We start from the raw sequence: 16,622 nt of genomic DNA on the forward strand, positions 1-16,622 counted from the left end.
AAATCTCTCACTCCAGGCGTTTCTACCACTGCTACTGTGAACTATTCTGAAAAGACATTCAAATCAATCCACCCTGAATATTATTACTTTACCATTATTTATGGAGAAGAAAAAACAGGGCACTTCCCATTTCAAGTCACGTAGAGCTAAAAACAACGTAGTGTGATGGTAAAACCAGCAGGGGGCAGCCTTAGACAAACTCGGTGCAGTCCGTACTGAGTTGAGAGAGAGAACACTGCACATATAAAAAACAACCATTAAACCACATTAAAACAGTTCAGGAAGCACATATCCAAAACAGTTCAACAAGACATTTTTTATTTTCATGTTCAATAAATAATTTACATTATATACAGGTGGTGTGTGGCACCATTTTGAATCCTACATACAAAACCAGTTTGATCGGTCTGGCTTCTGCCTGTTTAACATCAATGTTTCATTCACTCGTTTTGTCCTCTAACATTACAAGTGTGATAATCTTCTATTCACAATCAAGTTCAACCAAGTAAGAGCTAGAAGAGCATAAAAACATAAAGTGCTTTTGTAATGAACACAAACACCACAAAACTGCTTATTTCGTGTCATACTGAATTACCATATGGATTTAGGTTTAGCACAATCAGGTTTTAGAGAACTGCTACTACTGTTTGTGGTGTTTGAGGTATTCATGTACACGATATCCCTTTAAATATAAAGGTAACATTCATTGATTCCACTCACAACCAAAAAGAGAAGATTGAAAATTCAACACAAACACTTTTGCCAAATGAACACCTCACAAACGTATGTACAACTCACATTACACAGTTAGAGCTATACAGAACTGACAACACTAAGCACACGAACACAAGATTCGAAGAGAGTCTATTTTTTTCCTCTTGCTGTTTAGTTTGAGAATTTCTTTTAAAATCGTGAACGGACTGCACCAGCACAGGCTTCTGAAGCAGTAGTTAAGGCCTGTAGAGCTTTACAGTGTAGAAATAAATTACTAGGAAGAAACTATGTCTCAAACAATTCCATCTGTTTAAATACACTAATTTTTTTTCCACTTTGAACTCAAAAACCTTATGGAACACTTAAGGAACACATTCAGCAGTTAGCTGTGTCATGGGATACATTATGATGATAGTGGACATGTCTGGACTTCAGAAAGAAAAAAACTTGCAAACGGAGCCTTTGAATTCCTGGTATCTTAAGAATTACTCAGTACCATAATTCTACCAAGTACAAGACTTGTGGTTCAGAATGTTATAAATAACCGTAATACAGCAGGCCTCCTGGTGCTATTACTTACTCTACTGTCCAAATCTGCCAGATAATAATAAAAAAAAAAAAAGTTTCAGTCTATTGAGAAATGCCACAAAAAAAAAACTGGGACCCGGACCCACCCCCAAGAAACAGTGTCTGTGTGCGTTTGTGCATGCTTCTCTTGTTCGTCTATAAAAAGTCTAGTGACAGGTGTAATGATACTCCTCTCTTAACCCCCCCGTCCACTCTTAACCATCTCAAGAAATGCATGGCATATGCCTTGGTGCCTCTGCACAGGAAAAGTCCATCCATCCCGTTCTACTTTAGCAGCACCTTCCAGTATTATACACAACCAGGCCGTCTGGTTTGAATCCAAATATTTGAGCGAACCACAAACGTCCCAAGAGGGAAGCAGGGGAGAATTCAGCTGTTCAGGGAAATCGCTGGCAGTGGGGCTCGTTCTTTGGCAAAAGGCCGCTACCATAAATTCACAGATCTACAGAGAGTTTGCGAGTCAAATGGGCCCTACAGCACAGCCACGTCGACACCCCTTTTGAAATGGAGAGCGAGGCTTTATTCTTTGAGAAGCAGTCAAGATGACTGATGGATCAGCCTGGGTCCCATCTCTTTCGCCAAAAGTCAGCCTCTTGGCTCAACATCTCCACCTCTGCTACGTGTTCATGGCTGTTGAGTTGCCAACTGACTTGATTTTATTTTTCCCTCCAAAGTACATGTGCTCAACACAAGTCCGTTTAGTCCTGGGCCAGTCGTATGGCTTGGACTACAAGCTTCCCCATCTAAACAATGGCATTTACTCAGTAAACACATTCGTTGAGATACTTGTTCGCTATGTGCCCTCAAATTAATTCTGGGCTGCATTCATAGGTGAAATCAAACAGAGTCCAAATGAACTTAGACAGCCAATGTAACACCAGAAAAGGCTATAAATATTCCCAGGATTGTAATGCCTAAGCAATGTGGGTGTGTTTAAAATCTGTTGGATGACTATGACACAGGAACAGTGAAATGGGAATTTTTTTCCAAACTGCCTGCCAATTCATGAAGGAGACAACTCTTGGCAGGCAGCAAGATCTCCTTTCTGACCCATGAACCACCACGCCAGAGCTAAATTAGGACCATGGGTGCAATATAAAGACATTCGGAAATATTTCTGTCCTACAGCTCGCAAGAACACACACAAACACACAGAACATTTCACCACCACACTTGCATGATACGCACACACTTTACAAGAATGACCTGCCGTTATGGCTCATTAATCCCGACATAGTCAGCGCGACTCACTGGTATGACACAGCTTTGGCTAGGGGTGTTTTCCAGAAAAAGCTTGCACTTTTTCCAAAGCTGGAACCTCATCAAAGACAAGAAGCTCCTGCAGATCTCCCTTCTTCAACAGAGGTTAATAAAAGCTCCTGTCATGTCTCGTAGTCCTGTTCCAGAAGACACATACTAGGCCTCCCTTCTTGGCAGTAGACAGCTGGAGAACAACTTCAACGCCCAATTTTCTTTCTGCAAGGGGATCATCCCCCTCCACCCACAGCGGCATCTTGCTTCAGTGGGAACAAGAGGTGGGCAGGGAGGAGGAGTTGAAGGGTTTTAATCCCACTCTGAGCCTCCAGAAGACCTGGAGTCTCTCACCACTGCCTCCTGAAGTCCTGAAACCTGCCGTTTGAACTCTGTGACAGATCCAGAACTGCTCCTGCTCTGGCTCAATGGATGTACATTCAATGACAACACACAGATGAGTCCATGGCTAGGGTGGGTGTGATGACATACAAGACTGAAAGCCCCCAGGTTCAGCCTCTGGACGCGACAATGGAGAAAGCTGTGTTTCCACAAACACAAAGCTTTCCAACAACCATCACGAGACAACAAAAAGACACCTACACGGAAAACTACAGACACAAGTAGCACAAATCAGTCCACAAAGATATGGCAACAAGGTTAAAGAGAATCAACAAGCCAAAGTTAGATTCCCTGGGGGCTGCGTTAAACATGTCAGTATCCCTTTCAAAGAGGTGGTGCTTCTCCTTGTTGGAGTGCAGCATTTTAACATCCTCGAAAGCATAGTAAGCCGCCAGGGTGAAGTTGATGTCCCCGGAAGACAGCAGGTCAAAGACGCAGGACTGGAAGTACAGGTCCTCCACCGGGAGGCGCTCCTTGCACTTGGCCATGGCTGACTGGTAGGTGAAGCCATGGGAAGGATTCTCAGGTTTTGCCCTTGCTGAGCTTTGGCTCTCGGCAGCCCGCGCCTGGAAGGTCCTGAAGTCGATGCGCTGGTTTGCAGGGCAACCGTGCAAGCACAAGTAAAGGTCCTGATTCTCCTGGTCCTCCACAGAGTTTACCACCTCCTCAGGCATCCGCACCGCAAACGTTAGATAACGGCCCACTTGCCGTACCACAATGGTGGTGCCAATATAGCGAGCCTGGATCTCAACGTGCTGGCCAGGAACCTTCTCCACCACTCGAAGAGTGTTAGCCCCATGCCGGTCACCTCCATTCTTTGATCCGTCTGCAAAAGCTGCCGGAAGCTCATCTGTTTCCGCATGATACATCTTCTGATCCACACATTCCTGGAAGTTCTTGAAGATAATTGTAAGCTGCAATGCAAAGATAAATGGAGAAGATCATTTAAAGTAGTACTGAATAACAAATTAGATTCAGTTACTTATGAAAACATGCATGTTTCAGAACATTAATTCAATAAAGGAAATAGCCAAGTCAACATATAACCAATGACAAACATGAAACAGTTGCAGTTGTTCTTATCCAATACAAAAAAAATGCAGTGGAACAACATGGTGCTCAAGAAGAAGGGGAACAAGGTAAATGCAAATCTAATAAGATGACCCTCGCTGTGTGACCGTACAGCATACACATGCAAATATATTCCAAAACAGTTACACAGTGTGAGTGTTGCACAGAACAGAGCATCAGTAACAGCCTTTAAATTAGACTTCTTGTTTCTCTGCAAACTTTTTTAATGCTTAAAATGAATTAACTGCATTAAATCCAAACTATTCATAGCCTAAGCCAAAGTGACACTTTGGAAACATTTCTTGTAGTGCCCTATTGCATAAGGTGAGAGATGGGAGCCTGGTTGTAACAGAGGCTTGTCTTTGTGCTTTGGCTCAAATTAAACCACCAGCTTGTCGCAGTCCCCCAGCCCTCTCTGTAATGTAACATTTCAGCTGCTGCTGGACATGTGGAGGGGGAGGCCCAATGTAAACGCACTCGGGAGAAACACAGCTCCTAGTCTGTGTTACAGCAGGCCTCAGTGTGCAGACACAAAGGCGATCCATTCATGGCGCTGGGGGACGGCCTGTGAACCCTAGACTCGGCTCCAGGGAGTGGACTCGCGCCAGGCCAGAGAGTGCCCAGCCTGCACTGCAGCTAATTAGGGAGGGCTGTTCCTGACTCTGGCTCTGCTTAGCGTTGCTTTCATTAGGAGGGCCAGCAGGCTGTTGTCACCATGTGACCTCAGGACTGACGATCCTGTTTGTGTTGCTGTGCATGTATTTCTGTGAGAGGAGCATAGGGTGGAGGGGGTGGGGAGGGTGAGAGTAAAAACCAAATCACCCTGCAATCACCCTAGTCACGGCAAACGGCAAGCCTGCAGCCCAGGCCTGTTGTTCACAATGCAGCAGGAAGTTGTTTGAAGCAAAAGGGGCCCATCAATAAACAGCACGATCTTTGTTTGCACAGGTGGCATCTGCCCACAGTCTTGTTTTCCCTTTTGTCAAGGGCTGAGCAGCCTCCTAACCTGCCATTTGTTTCCAGAACACAACTTAACAAAAATATCATTATCCTCCTTCCCACTGCCTAAAAAAAGAGCTGTGGTCAATCTACTTAATGGTGCATCATTAGCAGATCTTGATGATGGAAAATTGGTCTGTTTCTAAATGTGGCCCCAGCCAAAAAGTTCTCTTATGCTTCCCCTTCCTGCCCTCCTGCTAATACAACAAGTCATACAAGGGACAACTCAAGAGCAACATGGTCAGCAGTCGCACAATTCCAGCAGCAGTGGCTAGAGGTGGGAGGCATGCAAAATAAATGAATTAGCCATCAGCAACAATGCACATAGACTCCTGTTTCTGCACTTTCACCTCAAGGCCTTACAGCTGGCCAATTCCAAGGCGGCTCCATGTCCCCATTCAATGTACCGTAAAGCAAAACAATGATAATTTATGAGGTATGGGGGCTAGCTAATGTGGAGAAAATATCTGCAGTTTCCTGCATGGACTGAGCACTTAGTTGAAACAACAAGGCCCTTAATGCACATGCAAACAATGGTGAGGACCGTCACAGATATAGTAACACTGGTCTTGGCAGACTGAAAAAAAAGCTAGAAGAAAGAAACAAGAGGACCGGAGCCTGGTAACATTTTGAATTATTACTGCTCCTTTGCTGTTGGCATTCCCTTCCTTTAAAAAAGGCCTTATCAAGACCTCATCAACTGTTGTGTTTATCACAGCTTCATCTGCTGGGGAACAGATCCAAATACTATCCAGACTCTGCACGCATAAACCCTGTCTGCTCTTCGGACTAAGCCACATTCATACTATTAACTGGCTCACTGCTGAAGTACAGCAGCAACCATGTGCAACATTGTACTGCTTGAAGCCATAGAGATTAGAAAAGTTACCCAGAAAGTGCCTAATGAGATTTAGATACAATCACAATCTGTTTCCTAGTTTTGCTGTCAGTTTTTTTAACAGTTAAAAAAGAAGAAGTAGACATATTTTAAAGTAGTTTGGGAAAAAAATCAACTATTTTCTGCTTACCCCTAATGTACTTATTCCTCCTGGTAACTTTGGTGTCTGAAGACTAGTTGAAAACTAAAAAATTGTTAACATGTGTAACATACCTCTATATATTTCTATATATAACAGCATGTCACACAGTAAACCACAGTAGACTGTATATGTCATCTGCTGATGACTCTTTGAAGTAACCAAAGAAATCCCTGCACTTTCTGCATTTTTAAGTTAAATTGGAAAACAACCGTAGGACATCCATTCTGCAACATCTGTATCTGAATACACATGGTCACACTCACCTTGCTAGTGGCGGTGGCTGCAGAGCCGGGCAATACTGGTGTGTTGGTGACCTGCACAGACAGGTACTTGTTGTGGATGAGTGGCCACGCGCCCTCCACTTTGCATGTCTGGAAGTCATCATTGAAGGTGCGCAGGTGTGGGTCTCCGAAGAACCCACAGTGCGTGTAGTTGGGTGGTGCGGAGTGGCGCGGGAGGCTACGCTCATAGTGGCACACCTCGGGGCCATCTGAGGGCACATGGACATCAGTCTGTGGCGGTAGGGGTGGGGCCAGGGGCGGAGGTGTACGGGCACGGGGTGAGGCTGTTGGGCCTTCCTTAGAGCAGTTGTGCTGGGTCATGAGGTCCTCAATGCCATGCTGGGCAGAGTGGTAGGCCAGGTCACCCCGGCAGGTGCGGGCTGTGCGACGGACACAACTGCTGTAGGCGCGCAGCGCTGTGCAGAACTCCTCCTTGGGGCCGGAGCTCGGGGTGGATGCCCAGAACTCTGAGTTACACTTCAGAATCTTGCACTGCAGTGAGACTGTGGGAGAGACAGAAGGAACATGAACATCCAGATGCCACTAATTGTGATAATGTCTTACCTCTGAACTATTATTACTGATTATAATCTTTTAAGTAACTATTCAGTGCATCTTAAAATTCCACCATGACTGGATTCTGTTTGATCTGGACCAAGCTATTAATTGACTCACTGCTCACTGCATGAAAGCATGTTGATTTTTTTATTTATTTATTTTTTGGTATGATTCAGAATTATTTTTAAATATGTGATGGGAGGAACTTCTTAGTAATGGGGTCTAGAGTAAAAACAACATCTAGCTTTTTAAAATTTAAAAACAGCTCAGTCCTTTTATTTTGATAAAAAATGAAGGGGATAAAAAAAACTATTCTAACATTCCAAAAATAATGCAATTGAATCACTACGTTTAAATTCATGCATCAAGATGCACAGATACATTTTTACATAAGTAAAACAGTCAGGTCTGCAGCAACAGTGACTTCAAGCAGTTTCAAATAAAGCACAGTATGAAATCATTCCGAAGGCATGGTCCACATATTAAACCAGCCAACAAAAAGATGTTATAGAAATCAACACCTATAATTAAACAAATCTTTTAAAATAAAACAGTTCTTATAAATTCTGCTCTGTAAAAGATTGCTCTACTTCAATTGAGACACTAAAGTTGATTACTTCTTTCAGTGCTGAGACAATAACTCAATCAAATACTGCACTTTTTACTCCCTACTTAGATTCTTCACACTGTTAATATTTATGCCCTGACCTTGTCAAAGAGCTCTTACTGTTGTTTGCAGATTTCAAACAAAATTGTAGGCTTCATCATGCAACTGCAGAGTTAAGTGTAATGAAAAAGCAAACATTCCAGTGAAAGTGTGCCCCAAGACTCTCAGTGCTGCCAACATCCACCAAGTGTAAGTGCACTTTATTACATACAAAATCAGTCCATTGTGGTCTGTTTTAAGAAAACATAAGAGTCGGATGAATACCTGCTTTGAATTCATCAATAAGTTGATGCTTTGCAAAATCTCTTATATCTGCAAACTATGCAAACTCTGATGGAATAATATCCCTATATCAACTTTAATATGCAAGTATCTAAACTGAGATCACTACAGAGAAACTTCTCAACCTCAATCACCTACTGCAACTTCATTACCTCACCATGAATTCAAATACAGAAAGAAAACAAAGTGTTTTTTTTTATATCCACAAGCACAGACATGCTGCTAAAAGCTGGTCAGTTACAGGAGCTAATCATCTTACTGCAAATATGCACAGATTCACACCCCAGATCTCCCTTCTTTTGCATTGCTAAGCAGATTTATAGGGGCTTTGTGAGTAAAAACACAGTGGGTGTCAGTCACCTCCCCCTTAGAAGCCGAGGACAAATGCACCTCTCAAAGAATTCACTGCTGGCGTTAACGGAAGGGGGCAGAGGATTGGATGTGTTTGTGTGTGTGTGTGTGTGTGTGAGAGAGAGAGAGAGATAGATAGAGAGAGAGAGAGAGAGAGAGAGAGAGAGAGCGAGAGAGAGAGAGAGTGTCTGTGGGGGTGTGTGGAAGAGGTGGTCTTATGGCTTTGAATGAAGACAATGTAATTTGCCATTGAGAGGAGACCAGCGGAGTCATAAATTAGCCCTGTGTAAAGGGATTAGGTAGAGTTTCATCAGGCGTGCAGGCCAGCGGGGCAGGGGGGGTAACGACGGCTCCCTTAAAGAAACAGGATCTCTGGAGAGAAACTGGCTCCAGGACCAGAGGGCGGAACAGAGAGGAGCTCTCACCATTCCACAGGTCAAACTGGATATAAGATAGCCACCTGTCCACTGCAAGAAAGGGCTGTAATCAAAGGCAAATGCAATTTCAAACACAGATTGGATTACAGGGGCTGCCACAAGGGCAGACTACCTGTTGTATGAGACGTGGTAGAGGTTTTGGGGAAAGAAAGGGAATAAGAGGAAATGTTTCCCTTAGCCATGTTACCTAATTAAAACCATAGCGTAGCTGAAGACCACAAGTGCGAAATAAAAGCAATTTCTGGACTCTCTACATGAACCTGTAAGTTCTACTACAAATGTATGCTATTTGAAAACAACAGTGAAAGATTATTAAAAGCAAGTTTTTCATTACTGCAGGAATTTTTAAGAGATCTAACACCTTCTAGGAAACAAAGGGGATTTATCACCTATCTGATATACAACAAAATCTCAAAAATCAGACTATCGCTGGTGTGAAAGCCCTTTGTTTGGCGTTAACTAACGTGACAGCCAACTCGATAAGGTGTGAAACCAGATTAAACATGCAGGACTGGCCCTCTGCTCTGCTTTCAGACCTAAACTCACTCAGTGTGCCTCCGAAATAAAGCTACAAGTTACTCCGTTTTAACCAAACCCAGTTAAACGGACTGATGATCTACGAGTTAGTAAAAAGCGAAGTATGCTGCAGAAGAGCGTGATGGAGAGTGGGCTACTTCCCCCTCCCCCAAACAAAACAGCGCTTCGCCTCTGGAGGAATGCTGGAGCGGCGAACTAACAACACCCGGCAGAAACACTTCAAACCAGGCCCGGAGAGACACCGAGACCACGGTACAGCCTTTAAAGTGGTATTTACACGATTTCGTTTCTGTTAGCCCCCGTATGGACGGTTGTTTAAACTAGAATACCCCATGTTTTATGTCCTCGTCTACTGAGGCCACGGCTAAGTTAACGTTCAGGTAAACGTTAGCGTTTTGAATTTCCCTCTCACACAGCGACGCTAACATGTCGTTCGGCTGGTTGCGTTATTTAAGCCCGCTGATAAAACCGAAATCTGCGCCGGAAGAGTTTCAAGAGAAGCTTGTTTCACACACGGCTGCGGACCGAAGTTAGTTCGACATGTGCTTAACACAGCATTAACCTGCTGTTAGTTAGCGTTAACGGTAAGGCCGCTCTGTTGCTAACCGGACCGCATTAAACCGTCTTTAAACCCACCGCACAGACAACACGAAGCCCCCCCACCACCACCCCCTCTCACAGCCGCCCGCTGTAGCCAACTTTAGTTAAACTAGCTAACTTCTTAGAAAAGCCACCCAGCCCGCTGCGAGTGTGTGAAGGTGGAGAAGTCGCACACTCACCGTCCGGACAGAAGGAGAGAAACACGAAGAGGATCTTGGCGACTTCCAGCGCCGAGGCTCGCGCTCCTTTCCCCATAACCATCCATCCAGCACGGGACAGCGCTGCTTTCCTCTCCCTGCTCAGAAACAGCGAGGGGAACAAAAGCTGGTTAAGCTGCTGGCTCCAGTGTTTTGGCTCGCTGCTGCTGCTGCTGAAGAAAGCCTGCGCTCCGAAATCATGCCTCCGTTTAAGGGTTTTAGCCGAGTTCAGGCTCGTGCGCCGCTGCTCACGTCTCCTCGCGTTGCTGCTGAATTCCTGAGCGCGTCGTGAAGCGCGGACGCTCTCCAGCGCGGCGGAGTCAGCGGCGCAGCCTACAGCGAGCAGAGCCAATGAGCGGCCGCCGCCCCCCCCTCCCGCTCTCAGCAGTCTCAAATGACGACCCTGCTTTTTCAAATGTAGCTGCTTCAGCCTGAGCCGGTGGTGGGAAAGGCTGCTGATCATGCAGACAGCAGTGGTCTAGACATGATTAATGAACATGTTCTGTTCGTTATGGGAATAAATAGGGAATAATTATGTCACTTGGACTGAAAAACCTGTTCAGTTTTGCCTACAGTTCTTTATTACAGTGTACAGTACTCTGCAAAAGTTTAATATTTTAAAAGCTATTTATTTGGGCAATAAGCATTTATTTCCAGAGAAAACAACATTATAAGAAGTACAAATTACATACATTTTATGTATGTCAGTGTTTTCCCGTAACCTTTTCCAAACCTCTCCTCCAGTAAGCGCAGTATTATTTGATTATTTGTAGAAAGCATGATGTCAGTATGAAAGGAGGCAATGAATATCTTCGCATATACAGGTCTGAGCAAACACACACATATATATATGTGTGTGTGCGTGTGTGTGTGCTCAGACCTGTATATGCAAATATATATATATATATATATATATAGCTGTTGTCTGAACATAACCTTGTATCTCCAACATGGTAACTACAGGAGAAGAAGAAAACTACTTTACTTTTTAATGTAAGTCAACGGAACCAGAATTTTTTTCTGGTCATTTGGGGTCTTTTCTTTTGGTCCATTCATCATGAAATTTGCACACAGTGTAAAAGGCAACTGGTAGTTTCAGATTATGTCAAAAACTTAAAAATGACAAAAATGGAGATTTTGTTCCGACACCAGTGATGTATACACACACACACCTACATTTATATATATATATAATGTTAGTGTGTGTGTGTGTGTGTGTGTATTTAGTCATATAGTGTTTTTTCCAGCAATAACATGCACCAATGAACCAATACATCAGTGCAGCCCTTTGCCTCCAGTGACCCTCCAGTGCTTTGTAAAATGTTGTCACGCAGGTTTTGAGTAGTAGTATTAGTCCAGAAGAACCCAGTAAACCATTATGTTTACAAATGGGCAAACAACAATGTGGGTTGACAGCTTCCTCTGGCGTTCATCAACTACCTGTTCAAAAGTAGAGTTAAAATGACGCGTCAAACCACACTGCTTTCTTCCCCAGACTGGTATATTTACAACCATTGTCTCAAAGGCTTAACACAGACATCAGCCTTGCAAAGCTCACGTGTGCCTTCTTTTCCTACTGTCACATGTACTTTCTTTCGAATGGGAGGGATGATTGCTTTAATTCACTTGAGTTCCATTGTTCCATTTTCCTTTTAATTATTTATTAGTTACTCATTAGTTAAGCCATTTCTGCTCTGGTTTAACCGACCTGTAAGTAGGTAAGAGATGGGCAGTATGACCATATTTATTGTGATCATGACAACTGATGTCACAACATGTTCTCCTAGTCATATCAGGAATATTGTCAGCACTTCCCTGTAAAACTGCATTTCATCACAAAGAAATCCTAATCAGTCCTTTTCACTCGGATGTAGTGCCATATAGTATGTAGATCGTTGTGTATTCATAGTTTTTGATAGTATTTTTTGTCTTTTTTTTATCCTGACTTATCAAACCATGGAAATTGAAATGCTGCGATGCACATAATCCCTCATCAGAATGTCTTGGAAGTATCACGAGGTTCTGTTTTTGCCGTATCGCCCACCTCTGTCTGTAATCTTATCAGGGAATTAGGAACCAATCAGTTATCCAGACAGTTTAGGCGTATTAGGCCACATAATATTTAACCGTCTTCCGCTTGAGAAGAAACTTTAAACAGGTAACCAAAAATCTTGAAAAGCAGAGTGTTATCTCACCGTTGACCAACCTGTCAATCAATCCATCAGTCCATTGTTATGGTTAAAAGGAATAATATTAACAGCACCCAGTGTCATTAAATATACTCTTAACTTTTTGATTACCTGCAAGAAAACAATGACCACAAAAATGAATCACAAATACCCAGCTATAAAATGTTACAAAAGCACCCCATTTCCTGAAACGTAGACAGAGGTTATCAGGTTATCAGAGTCCTTTGATTTGCTGCAGTCTGTGTTGTCTGCTGTATTTGGCTGTCATAGGCTTAAAATGTTTACGTGTACACACTGCACACAACAGCCAAAGTGTCGGTTATAACGCCTCCGTCATATATTTGTTATAGAGTATCAGTGTCTGGTTCGAAACCACTCAGCTCTCCTGACTATAAAGGGTCCTGATAAATCCCACTTATGTGAACAGTATGGGAAAAATGGCCTGTCACATTTGTCAAAGATAATCAGACATGATGAGAAACAACAGCACACGGAGTCAAAATGCTGGATAATCAGTGACTAATTATAGTTTGTAATAAGCCTTTAAGAGAAGCATTGATCTGCTCAGTGAACCCTGAAGAGGTTTTCCACAAAAAAAAACCCAACATGAACCATATTTTTACATTCAGTTTATAACCGTCCAATAGATGGCGCTTGTACTGTGGGAGAGAGTGATGGAGGAGGCAAGTTGTCTTGTGCACATGGCCCCGTGAGGATTAACACAACTTTTTATTAATTTATGCTGTCCACTGCTGACCCCGTTTCACCAATCCAGAGGCGTAAAACAGTTTGAACAGGGACAGATCAGTGCATCACAGAGACCAAACAGTAGACGGTAATATTACTCTTAATGTGGCCGGGCTAAATCAGCCGAGCTCAGTTAATGGACTTTATCATCACCGCCGTAGTAAATATCTGTTGTGGTGGCCCCGCAGGCAGTAAATTAAAAACTGAAAAGGCACAGCCAGTTTACAGTATGGAAAGGGGATGAAACACATCCACATCCTCTATTTCAGTAAGTAGAGTCGAAGAATTGATAAGGCTGGGCTGTCAGATTGGTTTGATGTGATAGACTGAAATCTAAAGTGCAATTAAACTAGTTTTCATCACAGAAAAAAAGCGCATTTGTGACACAGAGAGACGTTTAAGGCCGATACCAAGTCATTGTGAAAGGTATCCTAAATCCTAAGCGTGCTCTGGGAAACAAAGCTAAAGGGATCTTCACAGGAAAATGAGGGTTAAAATGTTCGGAGGTTCAACGGCAACAAGACGGCGAGCCAACAGCTTCACTCCGTGTGAAATAACAACGTTATTAAACATTTCTACCGACAGACTGGAGCTGTGGGCTGTATAAAAGCTGCAATAATAAAAAAAAAAAAACCCATACTGACCTTTTGAAATGCATGGAGCCCCTCAGGAAGGTGGTGTATGAGACCGGGGCTGAATTAAAGCTCACAGGCGAAACCGAGCAGAGCCGCGCCGATAATCCCAAATTAGCACAATTAGCTCGGCGGAAAATCCTGCCGTCTTCCCCGCATCGCGTCCTCTTCTCGAGGTTTATCCCAAGATACGAGCCGTGAAGAAAGTGAAGATCTCCCCTCTGCAGATAAAAGTCTGTGGTAGTTCAGACCGCCGTGCAGGGCAGATTCCTCACTCCTCTCTCCTCTCTCCGGCTCTGCTCTCCGGTGGGCTCGGGGCGAAATCCAAGCGAAGCGTGTTCTTCATGTGGTCGTCGACGGTGAGAAAAACCTGACATGTTGTTTTAAACAGAGTCTTCCCTTCATCTTCGCGTGTTTTTCGGTGCTTTGTGGCGCTCCAGACTTTGGGGAAGGAGACCCGTGAGAGGCTGCTGAGAGCGCCGGCTCGTTTCCCTCCCTCACTGCTGGGAAATGGCTAGTTGTTAGAAAGTGTGAGACATTATGATGGGCGCTGTGTGACGCCGCCTCAGACCCCCAAAACACAACACATGGCCTCAGTGAAGACTGGCCGCTGACAGGTTACCATATCTGAGCAGTCAAATGACGTACAACACAATACCAGAGCCCACACGATATAAATTAGTTACAGATAACCTGTTATACTAGTACATTCCATTCAGTATAGACTTATATTAAGGACACAGCTTGACCTCTTGACCATTTATGGGATGTCCACCCATTTTTCCGAAATTTCTGTATAATTAAGTCGAGATGTTCACAAAGTCATTGAGAGGGTTTTTTTTATGAGAAACTCAGACTTCTTTACAATGGACCCCATAGGAACAGGGGTCGTTATGTCTACAACACAAACAGTTACAGAGTTTAAATATGTCAAAGTGACTGTTGGAGAAATGGTTTTCCCTGGGGAAAGTTTTGCCTTACAACGCCCTGCATGTTCCTCAGAACCACCTCAAAACCATCACAAATGTCTCCGGCATCAGGCAGCATATCCATACGTGTCTGTGAAGAACCTTATAGTGGCATTAAACACGTCAGATGTCTGGTTCCTTTCACCACAACTGTGACGTCGGTTAGATTCTATAGATTGGAACATTTAACATTAAAGCACTCTGAGTGACTTTGCTTACATCCTAAAGAGTGAATTGTGCATACATGAGAAAGGTTGTTGGAATGTATCTCACATCTTAACACTTAGTCCATGTAGTGCATATTGTGTAACACAGATGTGCATCTCTTTAGGGTGGGGATGCTCAAATGTTAGAAAGCTGCAGTTCAGCACTGCTTACTGATTTCCCTGCTCGAACACACATACAACACCTGCTGTTTTACAGATGAGTTAATTGAGGTCAGTTTGGGCAGAGAAATCACCACACTGTGTTAGACTTGATCTCTCCACAGTGCTGCTTCAGACAAAACGTCTTTGCCATGCTCCTTTTCTTAAGGTTCTGTAATAGCTATAGCTCATGGTTCCACCCAAGACTGTTCTGTAAACATGAACCTGAGAACACAAGCTATAATTTCATATCATGTTTTCAACACCACTTGGGGATTAGCGTGTTATTCATATCAGCAGTAGGACCTCTGGCATGGCCATGATGGATGAATGAGATGCATTGCATTTACATTGATCTGGCAGCTTCCATGGGAGCAGCTTCCACCCTGGTGTGAAGAGAATGGCTTCAGAAGGAACAGGGGGCTGGACCTCTACCTCAAACACAGCTGGTGGAGGGAGAAAAGGAGGAGGTCATAGGGGCAAACAGACCAGGCCTACTAAAGCACCATACTCGGTTGACACACACATATTTGAATGACATTTGAGTGATACACTATGCTCCCAGTCGAATCAGAGACGGCAGCTTGACAGGAAGCTGGAAGTTAGCTTCCTTATTGTGCAACAGATTATATGATCTGGTTAAATGGAGTGTTGATCCTGATCATAAGTTTCGCTCTTGTTTTGGTGGGAGAAATGCCATAATAGCTATAATGTACTGAGACAAAGTCGTTCATGGTAAAAGTAATGACGAGTGAAATGGAAAATCCAAGGCAGGCATTAATGGAAAATTCTTACAGCAGTTAAATATAATATGATGAGCCTGAAAATAGGATGGAATAATAACACGAGTAAAAGAGAAAGACATCAGGGTTTGTGCTATTTGACTATTTTCCCCATTTATATTAATTACCGACGTCATACAGTACTGAGCAAAAGCCTGAGACTATCCTTCATTTCTTGAATTTCCAGTCAAAACTTCATTTAGGTACAAGTTACTAATTTTTCAGGAGATGTTTCTGGAGATTGGATATAAGATAAACCATTTGTATTTGGAAGAGCTAAGATAAAGATAAAAAAAAATGTTTTTAAAACTGGAGTTAAAAAATACTAAAAGATATAAAGAAAATGGGATTCCTAACAACCATGTAATGCCTGGTAGACCCACCAAAACTGTCACCATCAAATAAACAGCATTTTCATCCTTAATAGAGATGAGAGCTCGGCCCTTGATCTGTCCGAAAAAATCCACAGGTGTAGTCTATCCTTCTACTGTCAGAGGACAATCCAGCACTGCGAGTCTGAAAGGACGTGTAGCTGTCAGGAAACTGTGAGAAAAGGAAATAGACAGAAAAGAAGAAAATAAATCAAATAAAGAAGTTGCTGGTGTTCTCAGAACAATGGACAGACCACCCTGAAGTCTAGACCTCAACATCACTGAATGTGTTTGGGTTTACTTGGATTGTGAGAAGCAGAAAATGTAACCAACTTCAAAGACTGAACCTTGGAGGTGTGGAAAAATAGCCCTACAGGTTTCTTTGAAATATTGAAAGCAAGATTCCCAAAAGGAATGGCAGCTGCAATAAAGGCAAAGAGTGTACACACTAACGCTTACACAGCAGGTAAATGTGGCTCAAATCAAATGTGACACAGATGTGTCATTTCTGTGGTAGTGTGAACAGCAAAAAACGCATTGAATTTTCAGTTCTGATTTGAAATCCAATCCATATCTGCGGGAATGCGACTCAG

The 16,622-nt window shown here is 43.2% G+C and overlaps 1 protein-coding gene across 2 annotated transcripts; it reads right to left on the reverse strand.

Annotated features, from left to right (window-relative positions):
• Positions 1 to 291: 291 nt before the first annotated feature.
• rgma (repulsive guidance molecule BMP co-receptor a) lies at positions 292 to 14,105 on the reverse strand. 2 transcript variants are annotated; one of them, XM_017704225.2, is made up of 4 exons: positions 13,556 to 14,105; positions 9,958 to 10,073; positions 6,329 to 6,849; positions 3,165 to 3,869 (listed from the first exon to the last, which is right to left on the reverse strand). In XM_017704225.2, the coding sequence occupies exons 1-4, from the start codon at positions 13,567 to 13,569 to the stop codon at positions 3,165 to 3,167; spliced, it is 1,356 nt and encodes a 451-aa protein (XP_017559714.1). In that variant the 5' UTR covers positions 13,570 to 14,105. The 2 variants fall into 2 exon arrangements, with proteins under 2 accessions (XP_037395768.1, XP_017559714.1); XM_037539871.1 differs by lacking the exon at positions 13,556 to 14,105 and having other exon boundaries at positions 292 to 3,869; positions 9,958 to 10,453.
• Positions 14,106 to 16,622: the final 2,517 nt, after the last annotated feature.

The sequence above is a fragment of the Pygocentrus nattereri genome, chromosome 7 (assembly GCF_015220715.1).
Source record: "Pygocentrus nattereri isolate fPygNat1 chromosome 7, fPygNat1.pri, whole genome shotgun sequence".
Classification (NCBI taxonomy): Eukaryota; Metazoa; Chordata; class Actinopteri; order Characiformes; family Serrasalmidae; genus Pygocentrus; species Pygocentrus nattereri.